Below are 20,461 nucleotides of genomic sequence, written 5' to 3'. Positions count from 1 at the left end.
CATAGATTGGTGTTAGTCCCTTTTTTATTAATTTAAAAATAAGTAACTGATTGTATAGAAGATTAAGAAGATGGAGCTTCCTGAGGAATGCTCCAGGGTTACAAGAGAGAAGAGCTATCTCTGAAGGCTGGACACTATCCTCCAGTGAATCATTAAATTAATGCCTGGCACCTAACTGGAAATATCCATGGCTAGATTAAATATTTAGAGATGTTGCACAATTCCTTTTATAGCATAGCCTTATGCCAAAATTTCTTTATTCACAGAGAATCCACACTGGTACATTGAAGAATACATAGAGGAAACCTATCAGATAACTGATTTACATCTCTTGCCTTTATTTGGGTACTTAAGAACCAAAGGGCATTTTAATTTTCCCCTTTTGAATCACCATTCAAAATGTAGAGCTTACAGAGAAAAAAGCATCAGAGTATAAAATACATTACACTGACCTTGTGAAACTATGTAAAGGGGCAGGGCAGGACAGGTGATACTGTGCAGTGGAGCGTTTTAAAGTTAGGTGGGAGGAGGATATCTAAGGGAGGGACAAGAGGGAGAAAAGTTCCTGCCTTGCAAATCCATCTCCAGGAAGTGGTCACAAGTTGAAGCAACGCGAAGAGCTTTTTTGTGTTGTATTTACAGTGTTGGTGAAAGGCCAAGTCACAACCAAGTATTATCGACTGCTGTCCAAGCATGGAGGCTGGGTCTGGGTACAGAGCTACGCCACGATTGTGCATAACAGCCGTTCATCACGGCCTCACTGCATAGTGAGTGTCAATTATGTCCTTACGTAAGTCAAAATACTTCGTACCATTATGTGTTATCAGTAATTGATTCATTACTAATTAAATCCTTTAAGTCTGTTTTGCTTCTGTCTTCCAGTATCATTCTGTGTTTGCATGTCACAGGCACTTTTCTCTCCTCATATCCATCTTTCAGTTACATCGCATAAAAAGAGCAAGTATTCCTGGTGAATACCTTGTATGCCGTATGCTTAAATGGAATACCACTTGTAGCTGCTTCCATTAGACCTGGACCCCAGTTTTGTAATTGGCATCAGAACTGCAGTGGTGCTGTACAGACACAATGAAAGCTGCTGCTACCCAGCAGAGGTCATGGTGTCAATTTGGGAGACATATGGCAGGAAGCATTACTCACTGAAGATTCCCTCACTTGCCTTGGGTTGCATAGATACTCAGGGCAAAACTGCCTTCTCACAATGGCAAGTAGCTCCGTCTGAGTTGGGGAATGTCAGCAGTTTAAACACTTAGTTTATGAATTCTGGTTCAAGTCATGAAGTTGTTACAAAATTCCTATCTTGACAGAAACCTGAGAGAGAAAGAAACCTATACTGAATAAAAAGCATAAATAGTAGTGAAACAGATTGTGACTGAAGTGTCTGTCTGGCGGGGAAAAGACAAAAACAAGGATTGTGTTGAATAGTGTAAAATATAAAAAAGCAGAGAACTATACATTCTTCTCTTTCATCTAGACTGATTTATTTCATCCTCTGGCTTGAAAGGAAGATGTGGTTGCATGATGTGTGTGGTAGGATCATGCATATTACAGTGCTGTTTCTGATACCCGACATTGAGGAGTTAAGTGCATGAATTGGGAAACCACAGGTTGTTTTACAGTTTAAGTTCCTTAAACTATTTAAAAGAGGTTCTCAGCCCTTGACACAATGCTGCCCTCCTCCCTGTATGTGTATGAGAGCCAAAAGCATGAGGGAAAGGCATGAGCCTGAAACCTGATGGAGTGCCATGAGCTGGGGCAAGTGACATGAGTAAGAAGGAGGAAATTGTGCTAGTGATGTTAACAGCATATTCTTGAGTTGAATTTACTTCCAGGTTAATCACCATCTGAGGCCAATTGAGGAGACAGACAAACTGATCTGTGTCTTTCTATCAGCTTTGGAATCTATGATTCCAAACCACAGGGTGCCACAGATGGCTTGAGAAGGGGTTGGCACAGCTTAGGTTCACAGTGGGCATATTGAGTACAAACATGCTGATGCAATTCCCATGGGAATGTCTGTGACAGGCTTGCATGGGGACAGGGTGAGACCATAAAATTCACCACCTGCTGACATCACCAGCCTCACACTGCAGACTCAGTGAAAATCCTAGGAGAACTAAAACGAAACATTGTGAAAGCTAATGTTTTTTTTCAAAGGAGCTATTCTGGAATTGTGCAGTATGTTTTAGGATGTAATTTATTGGAATGTTCTTTTGCAGAGATATTGAGTATAAGGAACTTCAGCTGTCACTGGACCAGGTTACCATTTCTAAGTCACAGTTTTCATGCAGAAACTCAGTATCTACCTCACAGGAAACAAGGAAAATAGTAAAACCTAAAAGTAATAAAATGAAGGCAAAACTCAGAGCAACACCTTATCCACAGCAGGTAACATTTTCAGCAGTGTTTACTTTCCAATTGTTATGGTAGAATTCTTGGGACAGGATAGAAATAATTCAGAACTGAACTTACTGTAAAAACTGTATGCGCTGCTGCTGGAATTCCCTTGTAGGCCAGAATATAATTAGAGGCTTCTGTACTTGGGGTGGACAGCACAAGTAGTACAAACCAACTCTGGCAAGTGATGCAAACACAGCAGCAGTGAATGCAGCTAGCACATACACTGCATTCAAAACTATGAGAGCCCAAAAAGCATTTGGAGCCTGGAGAAAGTGGAAACAGAAAATCTTCATAGTAGAAGTTGATGCAAAGGACAGATTTTGTCTTTTGATACTTTGCAACAAAATCTGCCCTCTGGTTTTTACAGTTGCCTACTCTTAGTACCTAAAATCCAACTAGCAAAATTGTCAAATATAACCTCCCTGTAGCCAATGTGATTACAATTCAAGAAGGCCCAGCTTTGGGCACTTGTATGATATGTTACATAGTTTCATATAAAAGTTACTCGTTTAACTCTCCTCCTCCCCCCCCCCCCCTTTTTTTTTTTTTTTTTTTTTTTTTTAATTTTCCCCCAGCAATACAGCTCATTCCAAACAGACAAACTGGAATGCAGCCAGGTGGGAAACTGGCGATCCAGCCCTTCAGTGAACGTTGCCACCATTCAAGAACAGAACTTCCATTCAGAAAACACTGAACTTTTATACGCCCCATCATATAGCTTGCCTTTCTCCTACCATTATGGACACTTCCCTGTAGATTCTCATGTCTTCAGTAGCAAAAAGCAAGTGCTGCCTTCAAAGTTTGGACAGTCGCAAGGAACCCCTTGTGAAGTGGCTCGATTTTTCTTGAGTACGCTGCAGACAAATGGAGAATGCCAGTGGCATTATACTAACTCTTTGGTACCCAACAGCCAGTCACCATCCAAAAATCTTCCTGATCAGCCAGTGAACATCATCCGACATAATCTTGCACAGAGTTATGAAGGTGGGTGTCACTTTAAAAAAAGAAAAAAAAAAAGAAAAACAGAGCGCTGGGGTGTCTAGGAAAGATTTTTAATTGTAGTTTGAAAACAATAATTACAAGATGTTTAGGAAAGAGAAAATGAGAAACAGTGAAGTATAACAACCGCATTGTTTATAGTAGTTACATGTTCATCCCTCTTCCCATTACCATCACCACTTGACCAGGAATGTTATCAAAGCATCAGTTGCAAAAAGTATATTCACCAGAATCATTTTTAGAACGGGGCAGAGATGACACCTCCTTTAATACTGGCAGAGCCAGTGTTCCACTTCATGTGTTCCACTATAGGGGTTAGCAGAGCTGCTCAGGCATGTTATTGCTGTAGTCAGAAAGCAGACAATGTACTTCAGTTCACACAAAGAAATTTAAAATGTAAGGTTACCCTTTCTGAGTATTAAGCCATCCTGAATATCTTTAGCTCAAACACTTTGAGGAAAGCACTGAAGAGGTTGATTTATTTAAGGTGGGAACCTGTAAGGAATAACTTTGCAAAGCTATAATGTAACTAAATGTAAACAAGCTCAAGATAAACTGTAATCCTTCTATCTCATGTACAGTGACAACATCAATCTGCATGCACTGCTTTGGTTAAAAATCATTGGTGACAACTGACTGGTTGGCATACTGCTGTGAAGTTAGATGGAAACACTCCTTTCTTCTATGAAATGAATGAATGAATTCACCTTTAATGAAGATGGGATGGAAAAAGTAGTAGTGGAAAATTAAAATAATATTAATTTAAAAAAGAGATAGAAAAGATAGGCTCAAGGTTCTTGGGTACCAGAAGTACCTAAGTTTATTCACTTAGGTACATGATATTAGATACCCTAGCTCTGAAGGAAGTATCTGCAGATGTTAAAAGCTGAGCTTGTTGCATCAGACAGAAAATATCAGACACTGAGTGTCTCTCACAGAGGAGCAAATAACTTCTGCCCATGGTTTTGTCCTTCACAGGACTATTTGACCTCACCTAGCTGATTGTAGCATTTTATTTGACTGCTTTGTATTTAGATTAGAAACAAAAAAGACTGAAGCTCTTTCTACGGCCTAGTGCAGGTTAAATGCTTTTTCTGAATCCATGCTCTAATGTGCTGGCTTCCTATTGTTGCTGTTGTGGACTGGATGTGAAAAGGAGAAATGGTTTTGTCTGTTCTACAGATCCTGTATCTTTGTGGAAAAGGAAAAAAAAAAAACCAAAACACAACAAACAAACTACATCTTTTGAAGCTAAGTATAATGATTAAAATAAATCCTACAGAATCCCAGTAACTGCAGGAACAAGGCTATTCTAGGTGTAGAGAGGTCAGCCCAGCTTTTCTTGTTAGCTTCCAAACTAACAGATGCTGTGAGACTAACCGAGAAAGAAGATCCACCCCTTGCTGGTCAGAGGGTGCCCTCAAATACACTGAAAATGTATGTGGAAAGAACAGCCTGTTCTTTGAACAGGCTGTAAAATTGTCCATGGCCATAAATTCTGCCAGAAGAGCCCAGTGAGCATAGCAGCAGACAAGCAATTTACCATCAGTCAGTTGATATGGACAGATAACTCCTAGAAAATATACTAATCAGAAGGATTCCACATGAATACTGTTAAATATGTTAGAGAAAAAAATTCCTATAAAAAAACTGCAAGCAACTGCTGGTATTTTTAAACTTCATCGTGTATACATGCCTTCACCATTTCCTCGTAAAGAGGAGAACGGAGCTGTTGTACCAGCAGTTCTTGCCTCTGGTTCTGCCACTTAAGATTTTGATGAAGTTGGAGCATGTGGGTTCTCTTTTGAACACAGATGTATCTTAACAGATGCTTAGCTCTTGTGCATTTGAAGAAAATTGACTTTGTACAATTAATCTTCTGCAAAAGCACCTACAATTGCACTATTTAGAAAGGAAAAAAGAATGTAGTAAAAATCAAGCCTCGTCAGAGATCAGTTCACACCCCGTGTTATAAGAAGGGAAAGTAAAATTGATCCTCTGTTGCACAGAGGATTTCCATCTAACTGCTCCAGAGTTTGTATCCTAGTTTGTTATCTCCTGAGGTAGAATTATCCCTGTTGTACTTTTGCTGAGGCTGGTGGCAGAAGAGAGACCTGAACCTCTGGAAGTGACTTCTTGTGTTGAATTGAAAGGGGCATCTGATCTTCCTTATGTTGTCAACTGCTGCTTTTTCCAGTGGTTCCCCGAAAAACTGACAGCCAGTAAGCTTCAAAGCAGAGAGGATCTGCTTAGCATCATTATCTTCAATCCAAAGGCAATGCCAAATATGACATCTGGCAACCGGGTTGGATGCTAGGGCTATTCCACATCACATCCTTAGAGGCATCTGCCAAAAACATATTTCTCTATGGAAAATAGCTTCTTTTGGAGAGATCAGAGATTTTAAGTTGATCATGCCAAGCCATCAAAGCTCTGGAAAAGCACGTAGCAGATAAAACTGCCTGCAAATCAGATGCTGCTGCCTCAGAATCTGGTTTTGAAGCTTCTTCCACTTTTTTTCCAGCTGGCCTAGTCATCGAAAAAGAAAACCACTTCAGAGAAGGCAACCATCTTCTTAGTCAGGGAAGCTTCCTTTTTACACTTGAATGTATACACCACTACTCTGGGTACCACAGTACCTATTTCTCATTAAGCTATGCTGCAGGCCAGTCTGTAATATCTGTGTGAAGCTTAGTGACACTAACCACGCCAAAACTCAGGAAATTATGAAGAAGACCAGGAAAATCTGTGAAAAATTCTGGTCTATCTTCCTCTCCCAACTCCACAGGTTTAGCCTGTGACTTCTGGAAGAAATATATGACATCAGCTTTGAAAAGTATATTCCACTTAGAATATTCCACTAGAGACAAAAAGGTCTTTGTTTGTTTTGGAGGGAGAATAACGGAGCACACAGTAATTACAACATCAGCCAATGGCTCAGATGATTTGCAATTAGACTTCAGACCAGGACTCAGCACAGATATTAAGCTAATCCAAAAAATGTCTCTTTCATGGGCATGGGCAGTATTAAGGTCTGCTCTAACTCTGCCTTGTTTGACACAGAGGGAAATCAATGTGACATCATGACACAGGAGCGTGTGACCTGAATGGGACAGCACCTCAGATCATTGGTCTCCAGCAAAACCTGGGGCAACTGACTAATTGCTCCTTTTCTCTTAAGTCCTTTTGCACAAAGAATTAGGAAACACTGAAACATCATGGTCTACAAGTCAACATTCATGTGTTAGCACATTGTCTTTTCAGAGCATGTAGAAATTGTCAGGAGTGCACTCTCCTGAAAACCCAAGAAAAATCATGTAAGACAAAGCGTTCATGAAGAGGGCTTCAGCCGTGTCCTAAAAATGGAGCTTTTTCACAGACAGAATGCAGAACTCTGCTGATAATGGCTACATACCTTTTGCATGAAGATCAGTGCTGAGTACCAGTCTGTCTGCTTCAGCTTGGTTCCAAGATGCATTTATTTCATTTTTTACTGAAATAGACAGGAGCAATGAGAGAAGTAGGAGCAGTGTGTGTGGGAGCAATCGTGGGGTACTGCCCTTCTGCAGCAGCACAGAGCAGCTGCTCAGCTATCTATTAACTTCTCTATGGAAAAACTCCCCAGGAGGAGTCTTTCCCAGCACATCACTGCATTTTTCTCTGCAAAGAAAGACATAAGCAGGTTTAAGGCTAGCTCCAGTAACTGTTCTGAAAAAACAGACAAAAACTACTGTGCTCTCTTGCACTGCAGGCATTACTTGCTTAACTGTCTGCTCTGACTCCATGAATGTGCTGAAAATGTTAATGGAAGCCTACAAACAATTAACCAGGTGCTTACCTTCTTCCTCAACAAAAGAGAAGAAAACCATGTTTGAGATAGAACAAAATGGATCCTCTAAATCTCCACGTATGCAAATTACTTCTTAGTAGCAAGAAGATGGCCTGGAAGAATTTGAGATTACAAAAAGGAAGATAGCAAGACAGGGGCCTACCAGCCGAGCTCTGATGCTTCAGCTTCTTACAAGTGTGGATTCTGAAAATGGGAAAGGAGCAATTCTTGTTTAGAGAACAGAGCAGACCCTTAAAGTAACAATACTCCATGCTGCAGTGAAAGAACAAACCCTTGACTCCTGTGGGTGTCTTGTGTTGGAAAAAGACCAGAAACAGTAGACCAGATTAGTTAAAACCATATTAGTTATATGTCAATAACTCTCAGCATGAGTACTTATTTCATGGTAAAAATGCCAAATGTGGAGTTAAAATTTTCCAAGTCGTACCCAAGCATGTGGCTGAATGCTTGTTTTGACTGGTGATCTAAGAGGGTCATTTTTCAACAGCTGATGAGAATTCAGTTTACTTAGGACTGCATATACTGCTTGGTACAGAATATATACATGGAAATTGAAAAGAATAACTTGGAAGGTTGTTGTTTCTAGGAGGGTGGTGGGTTGATCAAGAAGAAATTGGATCCAGATTCCTGTTTAAATTCTGGTGTTAATTATGTGGTGCAACTCCCTCTGAAATTAATGAAGCTGTGCATATAAAAAAAAAGGTACAATTGAGCTATTTCTGCTTCCTCTGTTATACATGAAGGCTTTGCCAGTCTACTGCAGCACAGGGAATATTTAATTATTAGTGGGTACAGTTACGTCAGCAACCACTACAGGGGAACTCCAGCACTTTTAAGATGTTGAATAAAATCTTAGAAAAACAGAAAATCCCTTTTACAAAAGGCCCTTAGGTGTCCAGGGCTTTCAGTGAACATAACACAAAATAGATTTTAGGTTTAACTTGAGAAATTTGGTAAGTGCCTCATTTGCCCTTTAACATAAAACTTTCAAATATGCCTTGGAGGAGTAGTATAACTGTCAAACTGTTCATATAAGACAGTGAAAAAAAAAAAAAAAAAAAAAAAAAAAAGAAAAGTACTTGCCTAATTTTAGCCACACTGCATAGAAGTAAACCACTGGCTTCTTCTCCTACCATTTGTAGACAGGACTATACAAAAAGGAAGAGCTGTGTAAGTCAAGCAAAAAAAAACTACAAAAGCCATTCAGATTGTTTCAAGCGTTCAGCTGTCACACAGAAACCTAAGAGAAAATGAAGATCACTCAATATATTTAGAGAAAAAGCCTGAATAAAATCCTAGCTTCATACTCACTTGAGAAGCATCTAGCTTCTGATTTTCCATGCATACCCAGTTTAGTACTGACACATTCATTCTCAGTGTACGTTGCACATTACATTTATTTATAGTAGATATTGCTTTATTATATGATAGTAACTTAAAAATAGTGATGCAGCATTACTCAAGAAGTATTTCTGTTGCTTTTCAGAAAGTTTCTAATACCTGATGCTAGCTTTTCAAAGACAAAAAGCAAAGCCTTTAGCATGACACAATCTAGATATTACATATATCACAAATAGGTATCACAGATTAGATACTGGTGCACCAGCACTGAATACTAGACCTTTTCTTCTTTCCTTACAAAGGCAGGTGTCCAAAATACTCCCACAGTGACAGGAAGAAGAAATCCCACTTTAATAAGTGAATCATTGACATGTAGTGTTATCCATCCTTTGGCAAATTGTTTGATGAATCCCTGAAAAGACCTTACTAAGGCCAAGGGTTTGATAGCAAGTCACATTTCCATATAGCTATTTGTTTTGATTTCCCCAGTGTAACCCTATTAACAGGGATTTATAATTATTCAGCCAAATAATCAAGCAGGCATGTAAATGGAAAGCCTTTTCAGAATTGTTCAACACTGTTGGCCATTTTGAGTGGGTTGGGTTGTTTTTTTTTTCCACTTTTCAGTACTATCTTAAAGAGACGGAGGCAAAAGGGGGTGTCTCTGATGTCTTCAGTGGGACTTGGATCTGGCCCAAACCAAATGGGTATTAACATTCAGTCATAAAAAGTGTCATAGTCTAACTGCTATGCAAGCTCATTGTTAGTAATTAACATGTTTTCTCTTTTGTGTGTGCAAGTGCCCATATCAAACAGAAGATACAGCCAAGATGCTCTATCTGACAACTTTACAAGCTGCACAGCGCCCATGCCAGGCAGCAGATACAAAGAAGAGATTTATGACTCTGGCATCATGAAACCTAACAAAATAGAAACCAGGATTCAGCCACCTCATCACCTCATTAAAGAAGAGAGCAAGTTAGCTTTTAACAGAAACCTACAGGAAAAAATGAGCATTAATGAAAGTTCTTTTTCAAACTCAATAGCTAACTCCTTGCTGCCAAAATCAGAATGTTTCCAGTCTAAAGCTATAGGACAACTAAGTCATCTCCTGCCAATGCCCTCAGTGTATGAGCAAACAAGAAGGCTTTGTATGAAAGAAACCAAATATGGACATATTAATCACCATGCTACAAACCTGGAGGAACTGGACAGTGACGAGAGGATGACTGTAAAGCTGGATCATGACTCTGAAACTGAACGTGTGATGGACGTGAGACCCTCTGGACAAGTTCCATTTGTGCTTGTAAATTATCACCATGTTCTAGCCAAGCATGGTACATTTCAAACCTCATCATGTACAGCGACAGGACATGTAGGAGAAAATTATGGATACAATTCTGAGGAAGTAAATACATATATTTACAAAAACCAAAGCCCCTCATCAGCTTCTTCTCCAGAAGCCCACAAGGAATCTGTTCTACCCCATTATATTGGAACTTCTGTAATAATAGCCAATGGAAGGTGATGGTAATAGAGGAGTATTTACATTTAATTAAGAAGCCAAACTGTAATGATTTGCAAAAAGCATGAGAAAAAATGGTTACATTTACTGAGCATAGCTGAAGGCCAATGAGGGACAGACTCGTGTGTTCGTGGCAACTCACGTGTGACAGTACCTTCAAGGTGAGGAAAAACCCCTCCCTCTAGCTGCCATGCTTCGTTGCCACAGATTAAGCTCTGGTGCCAGTGAGAAGACATCTTACAGATCTTATTTTTGTTATTTTATAGTGTGCAACAAAATTAAATGATAGGTGTTATATGCAGAGATTTATATGAAGCACATTTTTTTTCATTATCCTGTCCTTCTCAAAATACATTCAAGATTTTTTTTTTATCATCATAAACTATAAGCTCTATTTCAAGTATTTTTGACAGTGTGAAACCTTACATCAGCCCTCCACCCATGTGGTAAAGACCCTGACAAAGGAACTTTGTTTAAAGAATGATGATTTTTTAGTATCCACATTACTATCTAAACAGAACACACTTTGGAAAATGCGTATTTATTAATTATCCAAAAGTTTTAAAACTAAATAAATCTAATCAAATAAATCTAAATTTGATTTACTTAACATAGATTTCAGTGTTCTGAGATTTTTACGGCCACCATTTATCTCAACAAGGAGCAATATGACAAACTGATACATCCAAAAATTCATATTAAAGGGTTACAGGTCTTGTCACAGTGAATTGGGACAAATTGCCTAGACAAAACTAAGAACTATTGCCCAACAAATGTAGCAAGAAAAAGAAACTTCTCAAAAGTGTGTTTCACTGAGTATTCTGGGAGAAGGCTCTGCAGGCTTTCAAACAAGCTATTAAAAAAAAACTTCTTAATAACAGCACCAAAATGTTTTCATTGTAGTTCAGGGGAATAATGAAGAACATTTATGCTTTGTTTTAAACTTACCAGTAGCCCTCTGAAGTTAGAAAGGTTCAGCTTGTAACACACTGAACCTCCTTAAGCATAAATCTCATTGTCACCACAAAGCTAAGATTAATATTGATTTGTGCACTTCTCAAATGTTGGACAATATGAACACGGAAAGTCGAAAGTCACTGCACAACCACAAAACCCAAATTTGCACTTGAAGTAAAGCTGAATTTGAGCACATCAGGGTTTGCAGCTGAATCCTTTGCACACATCTCAATTTGTGCCAATAAATTGTAGCAAGGTAAAAGCCTACAGTGCACATTCACATTTTGTCCAGCTTACTAGGAATAATTTCCCCCCCTTTTTTTTTAACTTCTTTCTAAAGCTCACAGAGACGAAGAGATCTTTGTGTGCTTAACTGACAACAGTCTGTCCCCTTTAGTTTTCAACCACTTCCCCACACACACCTTGTGGGCTCCTAATAAAACAAGGAATGGCTCCCTCAATAATAGCCATAAATGCCAACAGTTAAGTTTGTTGTAGATCTGACTCATCTGTACTTAGCTGCGTTTTTTAGCTCAATTCAAGGCTAAGTTTAATTTTTCAAGCTTTCCCTCCCTTATCAGACTTGTGCAATATGGAGAAATGCTCATGGGTTGCACCTTCTCAGATGAAAATGTAGTGAAATACACACTTTTCTTTAAATTGCATGTTCTCCATTTTTTATATGCAGCAATAACATACAGTCACCTTCTCATATGTAGGAATATTGCTGAGTATATAAAAATACTTTAAAAACCTGCTTAAAAACAATTTTCAGTATTTTTATTATTTCCTATTAAAAGGTTAACAGATAGGGCTTTGTTATGAAGTTAAGCTGATGTTCATTTGGAAGCTGACATTTGTTTGACTTCTTCATTTGCTAAAAAAGCATGAAACACATTTTTTGTGGTATATATAACAAAACCCACCTAATCAGCCATGAGCAAAACACTGACTTTAACAAAAAAAAAAACCAACCAAAAAAAAAAGCAGCACCAAACCAGCATATTCAGTCACTCAGTATATCTGTGCCCTTTGGTTCATTTAATGTCAGAGAAGTTAGCAAGTCTACAGAAACTTTATGAGTGAATATTATTGCCATTCTGCCTTCATAAATTGTCACGATGAGACACAAGTTGGCTCTACAGCTACTTGGGTTAACAGCCTTCCCAGCCAGTGTTACCAATAAATGGGCCCAACTCCTTAAAAGATACAATTATGCTAAGACTTGTATGTTAATTTTGTTAAATTGAAACCATGCCCTCTGAAGGAGTAACTGACATCCTTCGCATCATTAAAAAGAAACCTGATGCACGACTCTCTCATGCTACACGGTTCTTTATACCTCATTAGTGGCAACGCTGCACACAAAGTCAATCTGGTGTATTTTTCTGTTCTAGTAAGTACTTCTCACTATAAAAACGTGTTTTCGGGAACATACAAATTAGGCTTGGGTTAAAAGAATGCCATTGAAATTTTTCAGCAAAACACCACCAAATATTTTTCCAACGTCTGCCCCGTTATTCACACCTCCGGGCTTTACACGGTGAGCCTGAGCAGAGGAGGTGTTCCATCATCCTCCCGCAGATGTTTTACACCATGTGATATTCAGGTACATGAACTTGCCCTGTGAGGCAATAACGAATCAATTACACATTCACATGTGATAGTACAGGGTAGGTTTGGAAAAGAGCTGTGATTAAAAAAGCAAATGTGTGAAACATTTTTCCTGCCATTCCGAAATAGAAACAGCGATTGCATGTTCACATCTGGAATGCGACTACGTTATATTGAGAGAAAAATACGACTTTCAGTCAGTTAAACTACAGATGTTCATAGCACACTCGTAGTGCATGTGGCACAGCCATCGACAGTGGCAATGTTCTTAATAATTGGAAAAAATTATGTCACAGAAGTGGAGTGTGAACTGGAATATATTATGAAAAATAACCTCATTTCTCTCCACCGCACTTGTTTGAGCCACTTACAGATGCCTCTCTCATGTGACTTGACAGGATTTTAACTCTTAGGGGAGTTCAGACTTAGCAAGGAAATGATATGGAGAATGACAGAGTGAGAGAGCATTTCACCACAATGTGAAGCTGGAACTGTTAATCCCATACTGAGGTCTCAAAAGTTTTTATCTTATTAATAACAGAAACTCCACAAAAGAAAGGTGATAAGGGAACAGATTTCTCCCCAGGTTGCAGCAATCCTGTAATCTGAAAAAAAAAGTTATTAAAGTAATTTAATGAAATCAAGCACAGTGGACAATAGGTGTAAAACTGGAGAATATATAACTGAGATAAAGTGCAAACAAACGGGAAATCTGCTAGAATACCAGTACTACTCTAAAAAAAAAAAAAGGTATTTTTTCAACACTTCAGTCAGACTTCAAAAACAACTCAGAGAAAATTTTATTATTCCATTTTTTTCCTGAACATTAGATTTTGCTTTTTTTATATGATACAGATAAAAGCTATTTGGCAAATGTAGGCGAAAAAGCACGCGAAACAACCAACCTATTAATGCTCAGAATTATATATGTATTCCCTAAAAATGTAAAGCATTTTTGCTTATTTATTATGTAAAACAAAACTGTTAAAATGTTAATAAAATCCTGTAGCCAAAGGAAAAGTGAGTTGGATTTCTTCTTTTAACTGTAAAACACAGGGTTTCACAAGGAATAACACTGCATTATTTCAGCTGATGTACTACAAAGTACAAGGATTTTTATAAATTTTTTGCATTTTAGCCACACTGCATTTTAAAGGAAGGCTCCTGGAGAACTGAAAATAACAGAGAATCACTAATGAAATGCACTGATGTGAGACTCCCACAGGACAGCAGCTCACAATCCTTCCCTGCAGCTTCGTTTTCTCAGCTGGGTGTTACACGAGCACGGCCTGCGGCACCACCAGCGTCCTGACCTCTGTTCTCTCCTCAGCCCAGGTTTAATTTCTTTGGTGTCTGATCAGCTGCCTGGTGCCTCGCTGCAGCACCTTACGCATGCAAATGCTTTTATCAAACCAGCTGCCCCCAGCGATCAGCTCTTTGTAGCACAAATCAGGATGGATATTCAGCCCTAATAATTTTTTTTTTTTTTTTACATGTCTACTGTATATTCAAAAGCAGTTGCAGAGAGCAATTGTTTAGGCTGCTGCTGTCTTGTAGCAGAATGAGAAAAAGCAAAGAAATAAAAAAAATTGTTGCACAATGAAGCAGCAGAATAAAGGATTAAATACTTTAGTACTACTTCTAGGCAATAGCCCTTGAATTAGGTTACATTTGTTGGATATATTTTCAAAAATACTCTAAAGTCCTATAAAACCTTTTACTAGAAGTGAGATGTACTGCTTGAACTCTTAAATACGAAGTACATTATTACTTTTTCAACTCTTTGGAGACAGAATTGGTGCCGATCGGACAGAATCTGCTGCCTCCTGAACACAGACACGTGCCAACACACCCAGCCCGCTCGGTAGAAGGTTTCCTATCAATAAGCAATCTCTACAAATATTTTCACAATGTGTAATGAGAAATGTTATAACAGAGCCCAGGAGGAATAAAAAAATGAAGTCACAGAAATATGGACACCATCATAAATGTTTTTTGAAAGCACTTCATCAAGAAAATAGTTTAAGATATGACATCAGCTTCACAATGAAAGAGGTGTTTTACTCATCTAGACAGTTGAGTGAAATGAAACATTTTCAGTGCATTTCTTCTAGGTCTGGAGTTGTCTGATTCTCTCCATACCTATGTCCAGAGACACTACACCACATTTGTCTGCCTTAGATAAAGAACAGAAATAACAATGATTTTCATACAAAAATGTTGTGGCCTTCTGGCTATGCCAAGTTTGGCATGAAAAGAGTAAGACGGTACCGGCTGCGCTCCCCATCCACCTTCGGGCGAGGGCACATCCAGAGGGCTCACAGGCTCCTTCGGCAGGAACAGCCACAACTCGGAAGGACCTCGTGCAGCTGCTCCCATCCAACGGGAATTGTCTTTGGGAATTTCTTTGGTTCTTCTGAAGGAAAGGCCAGGTTTGTAACAAACAAACACTTCATCCAGCACAAGGCTGTTCCCCCAGGACAACAGGTATTTTTATACACTCAGAACAGGCCACTGGAACATAGACGCAAAGAGGTGCTTTTCCACAGCACCCACCAACACTCTGACACGTCAGCTTTTGGTTCCTCATTTGCAGAAGGAAAGTTCAACACTAAATTTCTTTCCAATGGAAAAATTTTTTTGAATAATCAAAGTGAGAAGAGAACAAGCTTTCCATTAAGAAGCCTATGGAGAAATAAGAAAAGCCCAATAGCAACCAGGACATATTGAGCATTTTAATACCAAAAAATCCCACTACCTGCTGCTCAGGCCCTGTGATAGCACAACTGAGTGAAGGTTTGCAGGTCTTTTCTGCCCTTCACACAGGAACGTGTTTTACTGTTTCCCCAGCATTCTCTTACAGTGTTTGTCCCTAGGGAAGGGAGAGTGTGTGTAAAGGAAGCAATTCGAGTCAAAATCTGATGCATGACCTGGTTGTTAAAAGAAATCTCTATGGGCACTCGTCAGTCTATCTGGAATAGGAGCAAAATAAAAGGTACTTCCTGCAGGCACATCCTACAGTACCAAAACAGAGTATTTTAACTACAAATTTTGGATTGAGGTACAGACCTAAAGGTTTCTAAAACTCTGCAATTGGAAAAACAGTACCAGAGCTATGCTTTCCACAGCTGATCTGCAGCAGTACGCGTTGCCCATAAACTGCTTACAGAAAAAGGTAGAAAAGAAGTGGAAATGCACAAGACAACTTGAGTGTGTATAGGCAGGCACACATTTTTTTTATAAATGGGCTCTTATTTTTCTTAAAACTTTATTAACTGAGACTCAAGTTTTGTTTGATTACAATATGCATCGATATCTGATTCTGAAATAACGGTAGGTGCCAAAAATTAATAGCCCAAAGCAGTTTTGAAAGCATCTGGTGGGAAAAAGCAAAAAGTGGTGTTCATGTGTACAGTTTGAGCTCTGCCAATTACCAGCTGTCTACACTCCACTGAACAGTTGTATGAAATACTGGAGTGCAGGCTCCTATGATGTGGATCATAAACCAACAGGAGACGGACAACCAGGCGCACTCACACAAATCCTCTGTGACATGGAACATAAAATCCTAAATGTAACAGGGACAACTTAATTTCTAGCACTTGCTGCCAAACCACCTAAACTCTTAATATGTGAGGATTACTCTAAATTACCATCACAGACTAGCTTCCTTGGTTTAAGACTTCTTGGCTTTGTAACTGAAAGAACCTACTAACATATTCAGATTGTTTACGAGGTGAACTTTCACCTAAAAAACCCATTTCTGGCTGGTAGGCAGATGTCCTTTGTGGAAAACAATTTGGCAGATCCATCTTCAGTAAGGACAAGGTGATGCCTACTTGAGGAACTGAGGCCACACCACACCTGTAACAAACTCTCCATGAGCAGAGAACTGCTTGAAGAGCTGTGGTGGTCAAGCCCCCTGGCACCGACTCGTCTTGCCCAGGGGAAAAGCCTGAGAAGCTGCCATCCCGTGGAAGCTCCCACACGGACACTGGGAGCTGCCCTGCAGCCCCAACCACACTGTAGCAGCTACCCTGTGCAGCCAGCCCTGGAGTAAACTACTCTCAGGCCAGCAGACATTAAACTTCTTGCTTTTAATGGTTAGCAGCAAACCTGGATGCTCTGCTTTGGAAACTGGGGGGGGACAACAGAAACAATGAATGAGAACTTGGGCACAGGTTAATGAAATGTTTTCTCTTTTCCTTTTTACAGCAGGGATTTTAATAGCAGAACATTTTTCTCTTATCTTTTTGCTTAACTTCATTACTGTTATAGTAGAATAACTATTAAATTGTAAACAATTTAGACTTCCCTCTCCTGACAAGAGATTTTAGATTAAACTGGAGAAGAGGATTGCAACTAGGCAATGTACTGCCATGGTCTGATACACTGCTAACCAGGAGGCTCTTTTTACAGGGACTAAAGCTTCTCAGAAGACTACAAAAATAGAAGCAAATATTTACTCAGATCCAACTGACGAAGATGAGCAGAGTACAAGTGATTTGGCTAAACAACCACAGCTCTTAAGGGCTGATGGAGAACTCCCCAAAACACAATGCAGCCATGACAGAGCTGTAGACCTGAGACCAAAGTACAGGGTGGTGACCTGTTACATGTGCCCACATGGAGAACCAAATCAATAAGGCTCTGCTTAGATCTGAATCTAAAGACAGTGGTAATCCCAGTAATTCAGAAATATATGATGAGTTCTTCTAGCTGTTTCCATCACAGACAACACATAAACCAGAATTTAGTTTAAAAAAGCATAGTAAAAATGTTAATATTGTATTGCATAGTGCTAATGCACAGTAAAAACGGAGAGACACAAAAAGGAAATACTTAGCAACTTCAGTTTCTCATGTACAGTTTGTGAATGAAGAGAAAGTTCTATCTGTTGCAAGAGACTCTTGTGCAAATAGGGTCCTTTTAAAGAAAAGATGCTTACAAAGAATGGCAAAATAGATGTGTTTTGAAGTTAATTCAAAAGAATAAAGGCCTTCAGCAGTGAGATAATTACCTCTTCCTAGCTGTTGAAGTTGTCCATGTCAAACAACAAAGACATCAGGAAATCAAAAGAAAAAAAAATTAAGTCAAGCTATCAACTACCTTCCCCACCTTTCAGCAAGTTTAGCTACTCAGTTGCCAAGCAGGAAAGAGCCTCCCTGTTCTGCTGTGAGTTCTGAGCACTACCGTTGCTTTGGGACTATGAGGTTTCTGAGCATGTCAAAAGAGTTGCCATCTGGGTGCACAGACTCCACACCCTTGCCTTCTTCATGAACCTGAAGGAATCCATAGTCATCTATCCCAACTATCCATGCAGTTGGGCCCTCCTCACTGTAGAGATGAACTTGCTTACCACTGCAAATAAAGAGAACCAGAGAGTTAGGAATCTGATGGTGGGCACTGCACTTAGCTATTAGAAAGAGCTCAGAGGACTAATGTCTAGGAGGACATTTTCATTTCCTGCTTCACTGGTCCTTTACAGAGAATGGTTTCTGGAAGCACTTTCTACCTACTTCAGTTTTTTTCTGCAGAATTAACAGGGCTGGAGTAAAGCCAAGCAGGCTTAATTTTTTTATAAGAGCCATTCAGCTTCACCACTAGCTAAACAAATCATTCCCAACTCCCTTTGTTTTGAGATGACACATGTAAAATACCTAGAGGTATTCTTTAACTCATGCTAGTCCACTGTTTTTACTATTTTACTATTGATTTCATTACTCCCTCCAAAAATTTACAAAATGAGGAGTATATTTTAATTGTCACTGGCATTAAAAGCAATCTCATAGAAAAAGAAAAATATCCATGAGCTCTTTCCAGTTTTCTTAAAAGAAAGCTTGAGAAGAACATTATACTTACCTGTGAACCCAGTACTTGTAGTAGTGGGGAAGAACTCCATTGGGTCCTTTCTCCTGAAAAATATCTATAAGCCTCTCTAACACAGTAACAGTTCTTGCAATAAGACAGTCTGCAGTTAAAGGCTTCAGCTTTGTCCCTTCTTCCTTATTAAATTTGGAGATCAGATCATTGATGCATATGGTGGGGTTGCTGTTATTCACATTAAATCCAAAGCCTAAAGAAGACAAACCAAAAGGACACAATCTCTAAGTTTGAACACTTTGTTACCACCACAAAGTCAATACTTTGTTCAACTGCTTGATACAATTATTTCTAAGGTTGTTGCCAGTAGCTGTTTTCCTTCAGTCTCTTCCATCTTTAGATCTTCCTACTTATGTAATTAAAAATCTCAGTCCAGATTTTATTTGTTTCTTGCCCTTAAAATGTCTCCTTATGCTGCAGAAGCAAATCCAGTGCAATCTTTTAACACCACATCATCTTATCACCACGGGTTAGGAAGATGGTAAGTGCTAACTTGCACAGCAAAGTGAGAAATTCTTTTCCTCCCTGGAAGCTGACAGCTCATTAGCTAATTGAGCAAATCATTGATCATACTCCAAGATGGAGATTCATCTTTCAGCCTAAAATTTAATTAAGAGACCTATCTGTTTACTACTGTTAGCTGATTGTATTTTCTGAAAATGAAGCCTTTTTTCTCAGCTGATAAGCCTTGTCTGGCTTGCTCAGAAAAGCCCAGATTTAACTTTGCTGTGTAAGACTCCAGTTTGCTTAATCTGTTTGACCACAGCATATCCTTTAGAAGCCTCAAGTCTCTCACTGAGATTTCTCCAGCTAGAATAACGTTGGCAGAATGCCTTTCTTATTTAAACACTGCTCTTGGGGCCTTTTTTGCAGCCTGCTGAAACAGGCTTCGAGGGATGTAAAGAAATATATTGTATTACCTGTTTATTTTTTTCTCCTAATAATTTGAATTTTTCCTTCCTTAGACATTTGGGATAAAACCCCTGGCTGTCAATCAGGTTTAGACATGATACACCTCCATCTGCAAGAAGGTTCAGATGCACCATTTTGTAAATTTGCTATTAATGAGAATATTCATATATGAAAGGAATTCATATTAACTATGTGAAGGATCTCTCTAGTGAAAAGAAGGTTAGTACTACTTAGAAACACAAAAACTGAAACGGACAAAAAAGACATTCTGAGACATACGAGCTCAGCTGAGGCAGAAGTTGTGAAATGGCCGGTGGCATTGAGTGCACCCTCAGCAAGTTTGCTGATGACCCCAAGGTGTGTGGTGTGTCTGACACACTGGAGGGAAGGGATGCCATCCAGAGGGACCTTGAGAGGCTGGAGAGGTGGCCCCATGCCAACCTCATGAAGTTCAACAAGACCAAGTGCAAGGTCCTGCATCTGGGTTGGGGCAAGAGACCTCATTGTAGCCTTCCTGTATGTGAAGGGGCCTACAAGAAAGCTGGGGAGGGACTTTTTAGGATGTCAGGTAGTGGCTAGGAGGAATGGATTCAAACTAGAGGAGGGTAGATTTAGACTGAAAGTTAGGAGGAAGTTCTTCACCATGAGGGTGGTGAGACACTGGCACAGGTTGCCCAGAGAGGTGGTGGAAGCCCCATCCCTGGGAGTTTTTAAGGCCAGGCTGGACGGGGCTCTGAGCAACCTGATCTAGTGGGAGGTGTCCCTGCCTATGGCAACAGGGTTGGAAGTGGATGATCTTAAAGGTCCCTTCCAGCCCTGAAAATTCTATAATACTATGAGAAGCATTTGGGGATAAGCATGATGGCAAAACCACAGCCAGCTCATTTGAAAAATACTAGGGCCTTGGGACCTTGGGCATTTCTGTGTTGCCCATGTGAGAAGAGAAAAAAATAAACATTTAG

The 20,461-nt window shown here is 39.4% G+C and overlaps 2 protein-coding genes across 6 annotated transcripts in view; one reads left to right on the top strand and one right to left on the bottom strand.

Moving 5' to 3' along the window:
- Window positions 1–13,724, top strand: part of SIM2 (SIM bHLH transcription factor 2) — a 61,811-nt gene extending 48,087 nt beyond the window's left edge. For all 4 annotated transcript variants that reach the window (XM_071753323.1, XM_071753316.1, XM_071753307.1 and 1 more), the window contains 4 exons: window positions 643–790; window positions 2,238–2,406; window positions 2,994–3,402; window positions 9,409–13,724. In XM_071753323.1, the coding sequence (XP_071609424.1) occupies window positions 643–790; window positions 2,238–2,406; window positions 2,994–3,402; window positions 9,409–10,136 (1,454 nt within the window). In that variant the 3' untranslated portion in view covers window positions 10,137–13,724. The remainder of the gene's footprint in view (window positions 1–642; window positions 791–2,237; window positions 2,407–2,993; window positions 3,403–9,408) is intronic.
- Window positions 13,481–20,461, bottom strand: part of HLCS (holocarboxylase synthetase) — a 114,318-nt gene continuing 107,337 nt past the window's right edge. For both annotated transcript variants that reach the window (XM_071753286.1, XM_071753294.1), the window contains exons 10-11: window positions 18,567–18,780; window positions 13,481–18,065 (exon numbers count right to left, since the gene is read on the bottom strand). In XM_071753286.1, coding sequence (XP_071609387.1) covers window positions 17,894–18,065; window positions 18,567–18,780 — 386 coding nt within the window. In that variant the 3' untranslated portion in view covers window positions 13,481–17,893. The remainder of the gene's footprint in view (window positions 18,066–18,566; window positions 18,781–20,461) is intronic.

The sequence above is a fragment of the Heliangelus exortis genome, chromosome 1 (genome assembly GCF_036169615.1).
Source record: "Heliangelus exortis chromosome 1, bHelExo1.hap1, whole genome shotgun sequence".
In the NCBI taxonomy this organism is placed as follows: domain Eukaryota; kingdom Metazoa; phylum Chordata; class Aves; order Apodiformes; family Trochilidae; genus Heliangelus; species Heliangelus exortis.
Note: the sequence above shows the minus strand (reverse complement) of the source record. Positions and strands in the feature narration are given on the sequence as shown.